Genomic DNA, 19,299 nt, shown 5'->3' on the forward strand with positions numbered 1-19,299 from the left:
GAAGTAGCCCCCTCCCCTCTTTTTATTTGTAACTTTTAATGCATTATCAACAGATGAACACATTCATGTGAAAGGGCCCCCCCCTTTTTGTACATAAATGGCCAATCTTACATTGCTACCTTTTAAAAATAAACATTCCATTTGACATAACAAGGAGCCTTGAGACTTTTTCAAGATGCCACAGCCAAGTATCCTTTATTATATATACATCTTAGTAACAGTGCAATTTCTGCTATTAATATTCCAAAGACACCATATACCATCACTAATGACTTGTCTGGTTAAACAGCCTTTTTCCTTGTTTTTCTAAAGATGTCAGTCATTTGCTGCAGCACAGCACAGAACATGGAGCCTTCTATTTGTGTCCTCTTGCTTTCCTCACTGCCTGCAAGTCCCAACAATTCTTTAAGTGCATTCTAAAGCCACTTCTATGGATATATTTCAAAATTTATAGTAAAACAGAAGAAAATCATTAAGTAACATTAGATTTCTTCTCTAGCTCAGGAAGGTAATGAGACACCACCTCTTCATACCAGTTTCCTGCTGTCTTAGGTTCTCAGACCTCATGACAGGAAACTGTCATTTCACTTGAAGCAAAATGTGAGCATGTGAATTATCATTTTATCTTTGTCAAAAAAGCAGTGATAATTATGTTTTTATGCCTAACCATGGAAAAAGGTAACTATAAACTCATGGAACGGCTACAGGAAAACTAATTATTAATGGAAAGAAGTCCACTTGAAAATTGAGTAATTTTTTCAAAAGGAATTGAAGAAAAAATATTGTGGGAGGAACAGATAAAAAGTGTCTGGAAAAATGTAAGTTAATAGAAAATACAATGGGAAGGAAACCTAGCAGACCTCAGAAAGACCTCAAAATTACAATGCAAAAAAAGTTAAAAGTGAGCATGTGACACGATCTGGCCAAATTTCAGATCAATAAAGTTTGCAAGAAGCATCATTTTTACAGAAAGTAATTATTTCTCTTCTTCAGGGGTCTGTCTGCTACCTCAGAATATGATTTCAATTTTGAGTTGCTATTCCTGTTTTGGGTTGCTATCCTGTGAGTATTTTTGCTTTGGATTTGTCCCAGCTGATCAGAACAAATGCCATCAGCTTCATAAAATAATGTAAATTCTTAAGACAAGCCTTCAGTACCCAAACACATATGCATGTTTCACAAATGAGGGTACAGGATTGAATGGTCAAAGGTTTTCAAGGACATATATTTGTCCTTGACATATACCTGTCCTTGGTATTTTTAAACATCTCAGATCTGCTTTTGTTTTTTAAGGCTGAGTAATACTAGAAGAAATGTATATATCATCAAATGTCACACACTTTGAATAGACAAAGTAATGTAAATATTTATGTACTATTCTGCAAGTGGAAGGTCCACAGAGAACTGAACTTGCAGTTTAAATTAATCTCCGAACATATTTTAATACACTGTACAGTATTTTTCAACCAAATACAACCTTTTAGTTAAAATATTTCTACTTTAAGTAGATTAACACCAAAACTTCATATGGCATACATACATATGTCACTTTATACAGCTTTTTCATCACCTTCTTGCAGAATCTTACAAAGAATTTAAGAGTCTGCTTCAACTCTGTGCATTTTTTGACACTTGTTAGCTAAAATTAATGAATTCTTTGAATGAATTCCACAGAAATGGTGTTTCCACCAAAAAACCCCAAAAGTCTAGAATTACTTTCAGTGTTTGTTAAAACTTCTGCACTGAGCAACCAGCAAAGACAAGCACAGTCAGCTGAATTAGAAAAGGAATGTAAATCCTGGTATTACACCTGTTAGCAAAAATAACTTGGTTTTTTAGAATGTACAGGTAACTTATTAGAAAATCACTTTTTGAGAAGCACAAGCAGGTGAAACCAGGTTTAGAATAACATATTTTCTGGTTTTTTTCTAGAGATTTCTTTTATAGATGTGATTTATTTGGTTTATAATATCGCTTTAAGATATTACAATATTAAGTTTATAAGACCTTGCTATTTGTCTTTTGCCACCAATGATAAAACTCAGCACTTCATAACAAAGGTAGGATTCAATTCTTCACACTCATTCCATTTTATTAACTCAGTACCCACCAGGGTATTTTAAAATTCTAATAAAGTAGAATGTGAAAAACATCAGTTAATTTACTGCAACATTGCTTTAAAATTGTTGCCGCTTTTTAAAAAAACAAATAAAAATCAGTTTTTATTTTACATATAGTTGCACTCATAGTTATGATTTTTCATACAGCAACCATGCAGATCAAATACATTCCTGGACAATCTTGCCTAACTTATAAATTGTTTTTCCATCTGAAGCTGGGAGTTTCATCACGTACTGTTAAGAAAAAGAAACCAAATTAGTTAGAAACCAATACTTAGATTTTATTTATAAATATTAGATTATCCCACACCTAACCTGTATATGAATATGGATGTCTACACATGACCTTTATTATTGAAACTAATGAAATACTGTCTTTTATGCCAGTGTTCAGTTTTAATTGAAGGTGATAAACATTAACTACTTCACAATGTAACCTAGCAGCATCAAGAGTGATTAATAAAAAGGTCTTAATAATCCTCTAGTTATTTAAAGTTTGGTATATTAAACTTTCTAGATATCAAAAAATCTGAGCTAGTAGAATGCTTGTTGCATTTTCTGAAATTCATAACCTTTAGATGGAAAAAATCTGTGCTCTTAAATTAAGAATAGATAAATTATTTTTATCTCTTCATCAGCTATGAAGTGAAACAATGACCAAATTATTTATAACCAACCATGGGATAAAGCTTACACGTGTGCATTGTGCCACACTCCTGCCTACAAGACATTATTTTTGTTTTAAGTAAGAAGAGTAACATTTTTGTTTGAATTAAGAGGCAGTGTCACTCCCAATTGCAGTTATAAAAGTTATGTACCCACAAAATCTGCAATCCCTAGTACTGAGTGGGTAATTAATGACTGCAGCAGGCAGCATATGGCCATCATTTACAGTGAGTAACTCACTTGTAAGGTTGTAATATGCCTGTCACATTCATTATTGATACTGACAAGATGTTCCTTTGGAAAAACGTTTGGAGAAAATTAGGCAAGACAGTGTTATGTCTACAGCTCAAGTCCTCTGTAACGAGAACAAAACTTGAGATGCTGCAAGGTCTTGGAATATGAGGAAAGGGCATCAAAGGATATTAAAATCAAACGAGCAAGTACCATGAGTACACAAGCATTTGTATGCTACATGCTCAGAATCAACAGAATCAGTCTTCCTTAAAAGATGCCCTTAATTTGAACTGAAAAATGGGTAAAGGTCATGTGATGTTAAGCATTTACCATAGGTCTGGGCCTAAGCTTGTATTCAAAAATTCAGCAACCCCAAGTGCTCTGATGAGATTGATTCTCACTTTTTCTGTGCCCCAAAATTCAAGTTTAAAAAACAAAACAAATGTCAAAGAGCACATCTTGTGCTTCTAGGAAAGCAAGGCACATCTGAATCAAGGGCCTCCAACTGGAGTAGGAGAGTCCCAATAATTATTCTGACTAGCATCTCCTCTAGTTATTTAAGCTTTCTAATAATTTCAAGTAGTGGATATACTTTGTGAACAGATGCATGACTGTATCTGCTCTCTCTTCAAAACTGAAATGTGATTTCTGAGAAAAACTGAGTTATTTTTGTTTGGTAAACATGAAAAGAGTGGTTTTGAGAAAACAAACCCTTAAGTCAGTAGCTCACTCAACCAGATTATTTCCTGGGCATTCAAAATGAAGACATTCTTCATTTAGGGAAGACTACCTTTAAACAAAAAGTTAATTTATCCACTATTTGATCTCAACAGAAAATGCTGTGGCTTGAATTACTTTGAGAGTGAAAAGAAGGGATAAACAATCAACAGCACCTCATGCCCTTGATGAATTGGGCGGAACAAAATTGGAGGAATGTACAAATCAATGATGTATGTTAATAACCAAGAATTGAGACAATATTTAAAAGCTGGTGCAGTAAGTACCATGCTGGTAAAGTTTCTATGGCATTCTGCACAAAATAAGCCCAAAGAGAACATTTTCTGAACTTCAGTGATGACTGTATTCATGTAACTCTAGCCTATTTTCCTTGAATAAAAAGCAGGTTGTTATTACTATTACAAAAATTCAGTCTCAATTGTTCAGTTAGTACCTAGTAGACATTATATCACTAAGATAAACAGAGGGTCTAAGCTGAAAAAAATACACTAATTTCATGTTGTTATTCAGGTTGGTAAATGGTGAAAATCTGCAACAGCTTTAAATTCATGTAATTATTTACTTACAAATAGACAGTCCTGAGTGCAGTCATGTATTCTACAGGAAGAAATATTTTCCTAAGCTTTGGCTGAGTAACGTTTCCATATGCTCATGCCATTACAGAAACAATATTTCACCTTGTTCACTAAGACTAAAGGCACAATATAAAAACACTAAACTAAATACAGCAGCTCTACTTAGGTACTGTACTAATCAGTAATTGCAAAAATTTAGACTGCATTATTTTAATCATCTCTGTAGCACATACACACAAAAATATGCAAAATTTTTAGCACAGGCAGAAACTTAAATGTTAACCCATAAAATGCGACATTCATGCATATTTAGGTATGAATTTCAGAAAATACAAGAAGGTATTAATGCTAGCGTTAGGAATGTATTCTATGGTATGTTTTAAATAAAAATTTAAAGGGATATGCATTGCAGTAATCTGAGCTCTAAGCATTCAAATACTTAGTAAAATATTTTCTAAAAGCTTGTGAATACTGTACAATCATTCTGCATACTACTGTACTTTAATTTGTCTAATGGACAGCTACTGCAAAAAACTGCATTTTTTTCCCCTAGAAAATAATGCACTAAAATAATATGAGAAATAATGCATAGAACATAAAAATAAAAATGACCCTCCTTCCTCCCTTCATCCACAACTTACACACTTTTCCTTCTTTTTCCAGCTTTTTCAAGTGGACTAGGAGGTTATGTTCTGCTGCTGGAAGTAAATTCTCAGGGATTTCCTAATGGGAAGAAAAAAATGCATTTTGTATTTGTTTAAATACTCATCAACTATTTTTTCAATATATGGAACCCATGGTTTATTGCCACAGATTTTCCTCTTCTGAATCAGTATGGGAACATTCAGTTAGTTATGTAACAACAGGAAGCTGAGTAAACCAATTTTACACCAGTTAAATGGGCAATCTAACAACACATTTTTGTTTATTTTGTTCGGTTTTTGCATTATACATTTGTGTGATGAAAACTTTGGCCAGCACTCCTCCTCTGAACTTGGTTTGCCCTGGGTTGTCAGTGTAGGTGAGTATTTTTAAAGACAAATTTATAATGCATTTCTCTACAGGTAACCATCCCTTCTATTCCATGACAACATTTGCATAGCTTTAAATATCCTGTAGCAATTAGTATCTGTGTGTAAATAATAAAACAATGTAACAGCCTCAGAAGGACAAAATATCTCTTACAATTCTTTAATGCTCACTATGTAAAAAGCAGTAACACCTGTTGCCTAGAAAAGCTGTGGATGCCCCATCCCTAGAAGGGTTGAAGGACAAGTTGGATGGGCCTTTAGGCAACCTGGTCTTGTGGAAGGTGTCTCTGCACATGGCAGGGGGGATGGACCTTTTAAGTCCCTTCCATCCCAAACCATTCTATGACTGTATGATGTCTGCTAAAATCCTCCTCTCCAGCTCTACCATCTTAAAGGTAAAGCTCTCTTTTTCTCCTTTTTTGAAAATTAAAAAGTTCTTCAAATACTATGTATGGCAGGAAAAGTCACTAGCAAACTAGTTAAAGAATTGCGAACCTTAAGAATACTTTGAAAGCATATATTTTTTTTGTATAAACTATATAACTATAACTATAAAGCTGGAATAGTACTGAAAAAATTCTTATACATTCTTATACAGGCAGAACAAGTGGTTTGTGATTTACAGAAACAGAAGAATGGCTCTATACTTAAAACCTAGCTCATCAGGCAGGAGAACTGCAGAAGCTGAATGGCCATAGGTAAAGGTACATCAGCACAGCAAAATGTTCACCACGATGCAGGCATTCTTTCGGAAACTAGGTATCAGCAGAACCATGGAAAATGAGCTGTGAAGCTGTTACAGAGCAGTTTCCAAGCCACAGACATGGGCAACTTTGACATCTTCCTCCACAGCAGAAATACTGTATCTCTTATCTCTACTGGTTAGGAGGGTAACCCCACACCACAGGGAAAAATTGCAGAGGTTACATGAAGGATGATGAAGTAGCAACAAAGTATTGTTACACCAGTCTAAAGACACATACAAGCTATCCAACATCAGAGCTGCAATATCCTTCTTTGTGCTGCGGAACTGCAGCTCACCTGTAACCTCCTGCAGACTGATAAATCAGGAACTCCAAGTTTTCAACCATTCTTCAGGAGACCCCAAACACACTTTGGGAAATCCACAACCAACAGTCTTGTCATACTTTTCACTTTGAACCAAGCACTACAACTTAATTTTTACTTAGTCTTATGAAACCGTGCCTAAGACTTGGATAGTTAAACAAGTTTCTAAGAAACATGTGGGCCTCACTCCAATTAAGTGCTTAAACAAGTGCTTAAAGGCACAGTTATAATTGAACCCTGAACAGGCAGAAATGTTTTTTATCCCTCTCAAAGAAACACCATGATTTTCACTCAAAGACCATTGCTGTTACATGCAAGTTTTATGAACCCAACCTCAATTTTCTTTAGTTTGATCTAAAAACTTTTGATCAACAGTTACCTTGTATACCATCTGTACAAGCTCTGAGGATGTAAATGATTTCCCAGTATTCTTCTGGAAAACACTCAGAATTTGCTGTTCACGTGCAAGGCGGTGAGAAATGTAGTTTTGGATTCTAGTATTTGCATCACGTACTACTGGGCCATGACCTAAAAATCAAAACACATGTACCAGAGCACTATTACTTACATTTGTAATTAAGTATGCTATTGAATAATTGAAACATTCTTATGTAAACTCTAGTAGATTTAAAAGCCATGAGAAAAAGATCTGAATGTCCGTATTGCAGTCTGCATCTGCAAAGAATTAAGATGGAAAGGAAAAATTAGGATATTAGAAGTCTGAACGGGGAAAAGGGAATACTTCAGATGGAATAAAGAAAGCAAGGGAAGACTACTTTAGGCCATTCGAAAAAAGGAAAGGAGTTCACTGCTGAACAGATTTAAAAGATGAGATTTAGATACTGTATTATCTCTGTCTGCCTGTCTCCCTCTCCCCAAAGGATATTGACACTAATGATTTAAACTGATACTGGCCTTTGAACAATAATGGCTGATGCAAAGGACTCAGGTACTGCTGTACCTCTTGTCTTGTTGGGGCAAACATCAAGGTGACATCTTTAATTGTAACAGGTAATTTTCCCAAACAAATCTTCACACTCAGTTATGCCTTTAAAAACAGTTGTGAGTATGATTAAAAGAATGAATAGAGAACAAATAAGCGAGGCAGTTGGAGTGTGTCAGAGCAGGAAAAATAGAAAGCACAGGGAAAGTTATAGGTGGATCATTTAATGTCTGGCTGGTTAATAAACAAAACATATTTTTTCCTGGACTGACTGTAGCAGATCAGAAATGTTCAACTTACTTAAAGGTCTTTGAATCACATTATGAGAAGGCTAAATTGGTAAATCACTAAGCTTTATGAAAAATCAAATGCTCACAGTACATTAAAATGGCAGAGAAAATATTGTTCAGCCACGAGAGTTACATTAATGGAAATTAAACTTATTGTGTTACTTATAGAGGAATTGACTTGCACGAACATTCATCACATGCTTTTTATAGCAAGGTTTCCTATTTCTTTGCCTGTACAACTCACCTGAAGTAGCAGCAGCAACTTCCAGCTCTGCCCTCTGAGTCCAAAGTCTAAGTAATTTATAAAATTAGTAGAAAAGAAACTACCGTAAAAAACAATAGCTTTCTTTTAGAAGTTATTTGGTTTCATCAAAATCAGCTTCTTTTGAGGTTCTCTAACTATTAAAAGAATCACTGTATTCTTTACTTGTACTTTTGGGTTTATTGATTAAATGGGTTTTTAATTTTTAAGCTTTTAAGATCAAAGCTTATTTTGCCTGACAACAGACAGCACATAGAAAAAGAGCAACTGATTTTTCATGGTTTGAACTAAAGTGTCAAAGGAATCTATCCTTCTGTAAGTCAAAATATTTATACATCTCAACTTACTCACTTCAGCATGTTTGAAATTACTAAGTAAACATTGAAACTCACCTTGTTTAAGTAAGTATTATAAATACAAGATATGTAATGTGTAAACATAAAGCTATACTGGCATATGCATTTATATTTAATGATTTCAAACATATTTAATATGAAGCTATTTTCCTTGCAAAATAAATTACAAGTATAACAGTATCTCTACTGTTACCATTTATGCACTCAAAACTTAAAACAAATTTCAGAGAAATATAGATATACATAGTAATATATACAAAGCAGAGACTGTAATGTTAACTGTCGATTCTCTTGCATTCTCTAATGACAGAAGTCTCACTGAAGTAATCAAAATTAAGGATTGCACATGGAATCCCAAGGCATCCTTAAAACCTGGCCCTACTCTTCCAAGTGATTTAATTGACTTAGACTACAAGACCAATGCCAGAACCTGAAATGGAACCCACATTTTGCAAAGTTAGAGGGACTTCATCTCCATTACATCATCTGATCTGCAGCTGTTGTGTATGCATATATGTACATTAAAATGATCTCAGAAAGCTTGGAACTAAATCCAGATGTGGGACTTTCCCATCCATTATTTTTCAGAGACAGCAGTAGTTATTTATTTATTGACAAATAAATGGATTAATAGCTGAATAAAAGTAAAATGCTTCTGAGCATATGAAAAGCACTCTCAAAATATGAGTGTCTTTCCATTAATTCAGCTTTAATTTCAGACAGATTCATATTATTTCCTCATAACACATTGTGAAGTGTGAGATTCTCTTACTTTAAATTACAGCACAAAGGACAGAAGTGAAGGAAACAATTGGCTCATTAAATCTTCCACAAATTCCTAATTTTGGCACCATTTTTTTCTGTATTACCAAGGAAAATTGTCTATTATTACAGGATGGGGAGCCCTCTGCTGACTAAAATGCCCTTTTCTTGTTCCAAGGATTCTCATCAAATATTTCCTGTAATTAGATACCATGAGTGCTGTGTCTAAGTCATTCCCACATTAAATTAAAAAAGAAACATAGAAGGGGAAGGATTGACAAAATTCACCTACTCTCAGATAGCCAGCAGCCAGTTTGTTACAAAAATTCGTGCAATTCTGAGGCTATCACATGAGTGCTGAAGCATTGGTGGAGGAAACAGTTCAAGAATTATGAAGACCCAATACTGTAGCACAGAGTGATTGACTTGCATAGAATATATTGATAAAGGAAACTACTTCTGCTGTAATTATACCCAACAGTATCACCAATTGTTCTGATTGTGCAACAGCACTTTTTGCATAGCTGCACGTACATTTTGTGGTGCATGGATGAAAAAAGAAAGTCAGTTCCAAGCCATCTCAATACTTAGCTTTCATTACTGAAAACACATGATGTCAGACTGGCTTCCTAACTGCAAGTTAAAACAGTAGCAAACACTTCCAAATAAAGAGCACAGATGTTCAGCCTTGGTGAATTTGTAATCTAGATCCAAAACCATTAAGAACAGAGCGAAATACAACAGATAAAATTGATAAACCAAACAGAACTTGACATATATGGGGTTTTGGAAGGCTCCTTCAGTTAGAGGAGCAGACTGCATTTTGCAGGTATTAAGAAAAAAATAAAAACATTTGGTTCAGATTCTGGAGGCTAAAAAATTGTTAGCTTTAATGGTTAGTTAAGTCAGTTAAGTCAATATATATGACCAAGTCACTATTCTGTCTACATCAACCTCCACATCCATGGAATATGTAAGAATGCTTTTCTTAAACAGCATTTTTTTCTGACATCTTAAAGGACACATACTTCAAAAGAAGGCTATTTTAAGAGTGAACACAAGAGAGTAGGCTAAACGTAGATGGCTAATGGAAAAAGGCACAACTGAGAACATAGATACAGTAGCTTGGAATGACAAGTTGAAGATGAAACAGAAAAAGTCAGAAAAAAATCCTGAGATGTAGCTCTGAAAAAGCAAATGAGGAGCTTAAAGTGTAGTTACATAACGAATTCTTAAAATGTAGTCTTGTCAAACAGACATGTGGTATATATGAAAAGTGAATGCATTCCCAATGTTTGAATGAGAGAGAGGAAAAGAATTGAAGGAAATCCATATGAATGAACAGACAACTTATTTTTAGAACATTCTGGCCTCCTGGTTCTTGTTCAAATTGTACCTAAATCATTTACTAAGATTACCACTTTAAAGTTCTGCAGCTTTCCAAGATGAATTTGTGATTAATCTGTACTGCAAGGGACACACAACTCTCAAAAAACGTTACTAGGTTACTCACACTGACAGTGTATGTGGGGATGAAAAGGAACAAAAGAACAACTATTATTTTTTCTTCCAGGATAACATTCAAGCACAGGGATAGAGTAATATAAGAAAATTAAATCTGCTGTACGATTCCACCAGTGAAAGATTATGGCCCCTGGAGTCTTTGGGCACAGAAAGACAAGACCCACCCTGAAATAGAGAAATTTAAGAAAGGAAGATACCTATCACTGAAAATTTTCAAGTTTTGCAAAACACCATGACAAAGTCAGCTTAGCTTACTGTTTATTAAATTGAATTGTTACACCAGAAATGATGTTTGATTGTAATAATGGTTCTCAAATTCTTAGAGGAGATTTTTACAAAATTACACAGCTAAAAGGAGCAGTTAAAACTAAAGCCACTTACCTGGATAAATCAAATCTGGTTTCATTTCTAACAACTTTTTCAAAGTCTTCATGTAATCAGACAGATCTTCTATTACTGTTGTTCCTTCCCCTAAGATACAGTCACCCGAAAATACAGCATTTTCTTCTTCTAGATGTAAAATCATATGATCATCAGTGTGTCCTGGTGTATATAAAACTCTGTTCAAAGAACAAAAAAAAAAAACATATGTTTTTCATACAGCATATATACTTCATTTTTGAAGCCAGAACAAATTATGGTAAAATAATACACTTGGCAAAGCAGCCCATAACATGAACAAGAAAAAAACTGACCAAAAAAAGGCTGAAAAGTTGATGTAAACAAGTATCACTTTGCCTAATCCCAATCCATTTTCTTACACCATCTAAAGAACACCAATCATCTCTAGCATGCTTTTACTTACATGACACACCATAAAACAAGGACACTAAAGGAGCTGACTAGCCATGCATTAATTCTGTTATAGAGGGCATTATTCTGAAGCTTTAAAAAAATCAAATTGACCTTTTTTCCAGACTGAAACACTTGAAGTTCTTGACATACACGCTGTACTTTGGAAGGAGAGTAAGGATGATATCTTTCATTTAGAAATTAACTACAAACTTCTGAACCCCACCCAGATAAAGTTCAGCCTCCAAAAATGTATTTTTCCTTGAAAGTCCCATAGCACAGTGGAGCACAGCTGTAAAATACAGAGAACCATGATCTCTCAGCTGTTCTATGTGCAGGTCATTAAACACCTGCATGGTAAGGATTAAGGACCCACAGCTTGGACAAGCAGTGTATGCATGCAGCAAAGGGACAGTGGGCATGTATATAGTATATGGTAACCTGAGCTGCCAAGGAGCTGCATTGGGGTGGCCTTTCATGATGGTTTCTGAAAAGCAGAAGGACCTTATGCTGAGGCTGATGCAGATTGAAAATAACACAACTCCAACCAGCATCGTTGCTGATATTCATTAGGACCTTCTTGCTAATGGCAGATGCATCAAAGCAGCGATCAGGAACTGACGGAGCTGGTGCAAGGGTGGTGTAAAGGGCAAGGCTAAACAGCTCCCAGCCAAGCTGCTGCAAGTGTGGGAGACCACAAGTGCAGCATCATCTGCTGCACTGACTTCCAGCTCCTGCTGAATACTGAGCTCAGGAGAAAGCAGGTGAGCCATTGTCCTGTGGAGGCAACACCAAAATCAAGCTGAGGGGCTCACCTTTGGGACATGGTATCCTTCAGTTCTTGATGAAATTTCACCAGGAAGCCAAACCACTAACATAAAAAAATAGCAGAAAGAGAACACCAGACAGTGTGTGGAGAGGTGCTACCAGAGAGCTGCAGCTTGCTGTGGCACACCTTGAAAACCTGACAGTTGTTAACTAAAATTTAACATGCAGATACTGCAGTTTTGGAACCAGTGGTTACTGAATTAATCCAGGTGAGAATACCTGTTTTTAATCAACCATAAAGTTAGGCTGCATTAGCCCTGTTACAACCCACCCATAGGGGCTGTGATGTTATAAATTCTCTTCAGGATCAACAAGAACACCAGACTATGTGTCTGGGAACTCCCATGCTTTCTGGTATAAACAAGCCCACTGTTTGGTCTCAGAAGTGCTAGCTAAGAAGCCCTTCACTTCGAGGACGCACTTCAACAAGCTCCCAAATGTCGCAACAGACTTCTCCCAGGTATTGGCTACAAGCCCTGTATTTTACAACACCCCTCAACAAGCTCCCAACTCCCACACCAGCACAGCCAGCCTGTTTGAGCCCTCCAGGCTCCAAGCTGGGGTGGGGAACTGGTGGAGGCACTGTGAATCTGAAGGCAGAAAAGGCAGTTGGCTCAGGACCATGCTGCTCCCCCTCCAGGGGACTCTTCCTGCCAATCACATCTTCCCTGTCACATGTCAGAATGTCTCAGACAAAACATGCCTCTGCCTGGTCCTCCACAATCCCAAACTTCAAAATGTGCTAATCCTTGACTCACTTGGATTGAAATAAAAAAAAATTATTTTCCATCTCCAAATTTTTGTCCAAACATGGGCCACTTAGGGCAGTGAAAGGTCTTCAGTATGCAATGTAAAATGCTTTTTACTTCTATTTTTACACTAATAAAATAAAACGCTTTTGGACAAAACATACCCCTTTTCTTTTTAAATGTTTTTTCCTTGCAATCAACCAAGTGACATAGTCTACAAGTGGATATAGTTCTCATCTAAAATGAGGAAAACAAGCAAACTTTGTCCTTAGAGGAATAATGCCTTGTTAGTGAAAGGAGTCTGAAAACAGAATGGTCAGACCTTTTTATTGTGTGTGTGCTTCCATGAGGCACAGTAGCTTTCTGTTTCACACTCATTCAGACTAACATTACAGACAGTACATGCCATGCAAAGAAGTCTTCCAAAACTAGCACCCTACAAGAACCTCACAGGTTCAAGGTCTAAAATGCAACATTTTAAGTATTAAATGTTTTAGAGTCTCCTAGAGATGTATTTTTAAAGTAAAAAGAAAGGCATGCTAAATAATCCAGCCAGACTACTACAGACTTCCACAATTTAAAAAGTAACTAATTATGTAAGAGCGATGAGAAAATATGTAAAATCCTATTTGATTTTCCTGCAGAAAGTGTTTTTCTAGGGAAATATTTTCAATTTCTCTGCTGAGTCTAAAGACAAAATCCAAAGGCTAATTTCTGATAATTCTCATTCATAAAAACAGTGTCTTTGTATTAACATATCTTGCTGGATCATGATAGGAAGTCTACATGCATAAGTGCTGAAAAGATTAGATGTATGGATTGGCAATCATTAGAAACCAGGATACACGTACATGTCAGAATTCTGAAGAAAAAAGAACTTGAAGAAATTCATGGTTACCTGAGTGTGGCTCCCTCTGTCTCTACCACATCTCCATCTTTAAGATAAAAATATTTATGTCCTCCTTCTATAGTTTCTTCACAGTGAGGGACACGAGGGAGCTTACTTATGCGGTATTCCGAGTCTGGTATGTAAGGAAAGCAAGAAAAATGATGTTTTGAGTTTGTCACTAACAAAGGTAATTCCACAGACAGGTTACTTTTTTAATAAGTACTATTAATTATCACACTGTATGAATAGAAAACTAGAAACAACAAATTCTGTAAAGCAACTTTGTATTGGTAGAGCAGCCTTATTCCAGAGCCAAAAACACTAAACAGTGAAAGCCACTGATCCTGAATACAGCACTCTGTACCAGTGACAGATCTGAAGTTGGAAAAAACCACAAATGAAATAATAAAGATCAGTAATTATTATATTTCACAAATATTTCTTCTTGACTCATGAGCCAATTCCCCAAAGTTTTTACAATGCCACTAAGATTTTGGCCCTCATATTTTGCTTTATGAGTCACAGAAGCATCACTCAATATTTGTCTAAAATTGCATGAAGACTTTTTGACCTGCAACTTCTCTCAGCTTTTGTCATTCTGAACAGTGCACAAAATGCAAACATCTTGGCTGGAACAGCTACAGACAGCAACCCAGAAAGGCATTCATATCGCTTGCTAGTCTTTACAACCACACTGATAGGCTGGCAAGCCCAAAATCCTCACCAAGACACCAATTGTTTTCAGTAGTGCCCAGGCCTCATTGCAGATAAGCACCTGGCAACTTTACAAAATTAAGCCTGTGACAAAGCTCGTGACAAAGTCCAACAATGTTAAGAATTACCACATTATCCATACTGCTTATTCTCTTCTCAGATGACAACACAGAAATGTCTCTTACTGTTTATCAACATGGAATACAAATTTTTAGGTCAGACTTTACTTGCGCACTGCTCTACTGCTTTCCTCTCGTGCTCTGAGGCCTATGAATTTGTCAGCAACTAATAATGGGCTCCTCTAAGGAATCCCAAAGTTATGTATGCTGCTTTTAACAATTCAAGCTATTTGTTTTTACAAAAGTGAAAATAACAATAAATTTATCATTGCTGTCCAAGTAAAACAGAAGCAGTATCAAGTTTTTCTCACATCTCTTAGTACCATGCTGATAATATCTAGGTTTTCATTATTCACACATAGGAAAAATTCACTATGAAAGTATGCATAGGTATTGAAGAAAACCTGCAGTACTACAACTATTACAATTCAGATTATTCATTGCTCTCAATCTACACACTGCACCAGAATCATGAAATTGCATATAGTTTATACAGCAATTCCAGAATAATAATCTAGTTGATTTGCACAGAAGCATTCAGTTAATGTTTTTCTTGCCATGTATTTAACATTTTAAGCAATATCTGAAACTTCTGGCCTACCACTTGGAATGTCTTTGCAGATATCAGGTATTCCACCAGTATGATCACGATGCCAGTGTGTCACTAAAATTTCTTGGATGGAGATGTTGAACTCTGACAGTGCTTGCTTTAAACAGCTGATATATTCAGGAATAGCTGGCTCTCCAGTGTCAATAAGGACTCTTCTACACATGGATCACACAAAAGGGAGGGAGAGACACACCACAGAATAAAGAGTGTTCATGTAACAGCCAAGTCATATTAATAAAATAAGCCAACAGACAGAAATTTAGCAATAATGTATGTCTCCATATCCAGACAACACCTTTTGCCTCCTGGCATTCCACCCCCGCAGCATAACAATTTAAAAAGTGGAAAAAGTACTAAATGTAGGCCACACCTTTCCAACTCCGCGACAAGTGGCAGAAGCCACCGTTTATTACCTGAGGTACACACCCGCTTCCCTCACCGAATTCCTGGCCTCGGCCCAAGGGTGGCACGGACCAGACTCCATATCCCACCCGCCCAAGCCGCCTCCCAGCACTAGCTCCTCCAAGGTAACGCTGTACGGTTTCTTTCCTCTTTTTAGCGCTGACTAAGGGATTTGGGAACAGGCCGCTAGCGGCCTCTCGAGCGGGAGGCAGCGCAGGGCCCCGGGGCAGCCGCGCCCTGCCCCGCTCTCCGAGCCGGCTCGGTACCTGCGCCCGGAGCCCACCAGGTAGGTGTTGGTGCCCTGCAGGGTCATGGGCCCCGGGTTGCAGCCCAGCACCCGCACCACCCGCGACGAGAGCCGCTCGATGCGTGGCAGCAGCGACACCATCTCTGCAGGGAACTGCCCCGAACCACCGGCTCCGCTTCCCTCACGACGCCGCAGGACGGAAGCCTTAATGGCAGGACGGAAGCCTCAATGGCAGGACGGAAGCCTCTGTGGCCGTGCTCCGCCTCCCGGGGCCCGGCTGCAGCGCCTCCCGCCCGCCTGTGGGGCGGCTCCTTCCGTTCCCCGGCGGGCCGGGCCGGGTGTGCGGTAAAGCCCGGCTGCTAACGGTAGACCCTGTGGCGATGCTGTCGGATAAAGTTTTCCGGTGTGGAGGAGGCCAGTTCTCGGTGGAATTCAGTTCTCCGTGCCGGCTCGGTGCCTCTCTGCTGCCCAGTGAGAGGCACGTCCGTGCCCTGCCGGGTTTTCTAGAGAAATTTGTTGTAAGTGACAGATGCACCTTCTCTGTATCCCAGGAACGCGCCTACTTACAGGAGATGCAGGAACTGCGTATGCTCCCGCACGGCACATAGGAGTTATATAGGATTTAGCATTTTTAATAAAACTGGAGAGCGCTGGAGAGTGTCCAGCAAATGGCCTCTAAGAGACTGGAGCATCTCTTTAGTGAGGAAAAGCTGAGACAGCTGGGGCTGTCCAGCCTGGAGAAGAACAGGCTCAGGAAAATCTCATTTAAAAAAAAACAACCCCCCCCCCCCACCCCCCAAAAAAAATTACAAAACAAACAAACAAAAAAACCCTCCAAAACACACCCACGAAAAAAAAAAACCAACAAAAACTAAAACTAAAAAAAAACATGTCTAAAAGCTAATAAAACAATCTCTAAAAACCTGAAGAGGAGGTGTGTAGTGGGCAGAGCCAGGCTCTGTCACAGCACAATTGCCTCAGGTCCTGTCATGGTGCCCAGTGCCAGCGCCAGAGGCGATGGGCACAAATGGGAACACGGGATGTTCATTCTGAGCATCAGGGGATACTTTTCACTGTGTGGGTGACCAAGAGCTGGCACAGGGGGGTTGTGGAGTTTGCACCCTTGGTGATGCTCAAAACTCATCTGGACACGGTCCTGGACATCTGGCTCTAGGTGGCCCTGCTTGAGCTGGGGGCTTCAAACATGAACTCCAGTGGTCCCTCTCCAGCTCAGCCATTCTGTGCTTTTGTGAAATTGTGTCACTGTCATCCACATAGAAATAATGTGTTTGCAAGCAGCATTCATTGTAGATCCTGCAAGGTGCTGAGATTTACCTGCTTGACTTTGCACGGTCTCCTCTGAAATCCCTGTTTAATTACCTTTCAAGTGACATTGTTAAAGAAAATAGGGCAGATTTGTTCTCTCCTTAAACTACATATAAATGAAGAATAAACATAATTTAACCTGAAATAAAAGCAGGTGATATTACTGCAGTGATACAAGTTTGCTAATATTAGAATTTCAAATATTATCTGATTGTTTTATACATACATAGAATCTCATGTGGTACCTGTTATAAGATGATCATAGCAATATAAAACCACAGCCAGGAACTGTACCACTGATGCTGATAATCAGTATATTTAGGCCTTCAAGCAATTTCCTGGATTTTTCTGATAAATCTTTACTTATTTGAGATACCATTTACTTATTTGAGATACAAACCCATTACATTATTATTTTTTTTTTATTTTCATGCTCATTAAAGCATGAACTACAGGCAACAGAAGGGATGTTTCAGGTCAAAGGAAAGAGGCTTTTATGTGTGCAGGGATGTTGTTGAAATAATCAAAAAAGCCCCATACACAATATTCTACTCTCCCCATATAATTTGCTGTATGCTCTTTTGTAAGAAACTGTAACTGGACTTGAATTTACCTAATCCTGAGCTACCCTCTTATGCTATTTTTGTAGCATATTTGTATAGCTATTAGTACATTCAACCTATTTTCAGTCTTCAGGTAAAGTTTAGTTTGGTCATTAGAAAAAGCTACTACCTAAGCCAAGTTGTATATTTAAATGGTTTTCTATTTTTAAGAAAGTTTTGAATGTTTAGAGAGGGTTTCCAAAATTATATTATTCTATATGTCATTGACAATTCAGTTAGGTAGCATTATTTTTAACATGACAAGACCTTTTTTGTTTCCCCCCCTCAAATTAAGAAATGTTTGGGGAGCTGTAGACTTGTTCTCCAGGGAATATTTGCTGCTCCTCTTGCTGTCCTGTAGTAAAGCATTTTCTGATGTTAGGCAGGAGCTGTGAATTTGTTTTATCTGTAGGTGGCAGCAATGGTGCCTTTGGAGAATGAAGTACAGGTTCTTTGATCATCTCCATTTCCTGCACCAGCCCATCTGTTAAAAAAATCTCTTGTTTCTCTTATAATACAGAGGTTAATAGGCATGTAGTGAAAGTCCTGCTATTATGCTCTGATGGGATACGGGAAAAGATGAATGTGTACCCTCAAGTTCTTTTGGTTCTCTCACTGTTTTGCATTGTTAAATTTTTGAGGGGAAAAATGTTCTGAAGCAGGTAAGCTACCAGTAAAAAAAAACAAAACCAGGTGAGTTTCCTAAATAATAAATAAATAAACCTAAAATTAGATTGTTGGTGATATACAATGATTAATTTTGTAACAACTATGAGATACACAAGACATAGACTGTTATTTCTGAAAATCCAGCAAGGTTCAAATTTTTAGCACTCAAGGAGTCTTTGAGTATTGGCATTTGGCTTTTTTTCCACATTTTAACTGTAAATGTTGAGGATAAATGCCTCTCCACTGTGGCTGTGTCATAGCTTAATAGAATAGCACAAGCATGTAATTCTGCAATAATTAGTCATAATCAATTGAATAGCAGATAGAAAATATCTTGAGAGACTTATCTTCATAGCCATTGGTGCATGAATATCTAGAGATGATTTTTTACTTGCAGAATTTTCCTTTTTGTTTAATTATATTTTTATTCTTTTTATTTGGTACAGAGATAAGTAAAAAGATCTTAAACCAAAAAGAAGTGAAGCAGATTTTGCAGAGAGAAAGGCCATGGGCTGCAAGATTCCTGCATGGAGGGGCAACACTGTGTAGAGAATGTAAAATAGTCACATCAGCAGGTTTGTGGGAGATGATTTGGGAGATGAAGGGACTGGGACATTTCCATAATAAGGAAAGGCTGAAAAAGCTGGTACTGTCCAGTCTGGAGAAAAGAAGCCTCATCAATGCCTATAAATATTTTAAGGGTCCATACTACTACATTTGGAAGCAAATAAAAGCATATTTACCAAGTACCATAGGAGATTTGTCACAATTTAGAATTGTGCT

At 37.4% G+C, this 19,299-nt stretch overlaps 1 protein-coding gene across 2 annotated transcripts; it reads right to left on the reverse strand.

Moving 5' to 3' along the window:
- Window positions 1-166: 166 nt before the first annotated feature.
- LACTB2 (lactamase beta 2) lies at window positions 167-16,178 on the reverse strand. 2 transcript variants are annotated; one of them, XM_063170181.1, is made up of 8 exons: window positions 15,939-16,178; window positions 15,262-15,425; window positions 13,837-13,960; window positions 10,951-11,129; window positions 6,812-6,960; window positions 4,979-5,056; window positions 2,288-2,354; window positions 167-1,477 (listed from the first exon to the last, which is right to left on the reverse strand). In XM_063170181.1, exons 1-8 carry the CDS (start codon window positions 16,058-16,060, stop codon window positions 1,368-1,370), a joined length of 993 nt encoding a protein of 330 aa, XP_063026251.1. In that variant the 5' UTR covers window positions 16,061-16,178; the 3' UTR covers window positions 167-1,367. The 2 variants fall into 2 exon arrangements, with proteins under 2 accessions (XP_063026251.1, XP_063026246.1); XM_063170176.1 differs by having other exon boundaries at window positions 167-2,354; window positions 4,975-5,056; window positions 15,939-16,175.
- Window positions 16,179-19,299: the final 3,121 nt, after the last annotated feature.

This window comes from Melospiza melodia, chromosome 1, assembly GCF_035770615.1.
Source record: "Melospiza melodia melodia isolate bMelMel2 chromosome 1, bMelMel2.pri, whole genome shotgun sequence".
Lineage (NCBI taxonomy): Eukaryota > Metazoa > Chordata > Aves > Passeriformes > Passerellidae > Melospiza > Melospiza melodia.

What these genes read in the sequence shown, in the direction of transcription:
- LACTB2 (XM_063170181.1), bottom strand. Translation starts at nt 16,060, where the DNA reads ATGGTGTCGCTGCTGCCACGCATCGAGCGGCTCTCGTCGCGGGTGGTG. An exon ending in CTGGTGGGCTCCGGGCGCAG is followed by an intron (nt 15,426 to 15,938) that starts GTACCGAGCCGG and finishes ATCCATGTGTAG; the next exon opens with AAGAGTCCTTATTGACACTG. An exon ending in ACCAGATTTGATTTATCCAG is followed by an intron (nt 6,961 to 10,950) that starts GTAAGTGGCTTT and finishes TTTGATTTTTAG; the next exon opens with GTCATGGCCCAGTAGTACGT.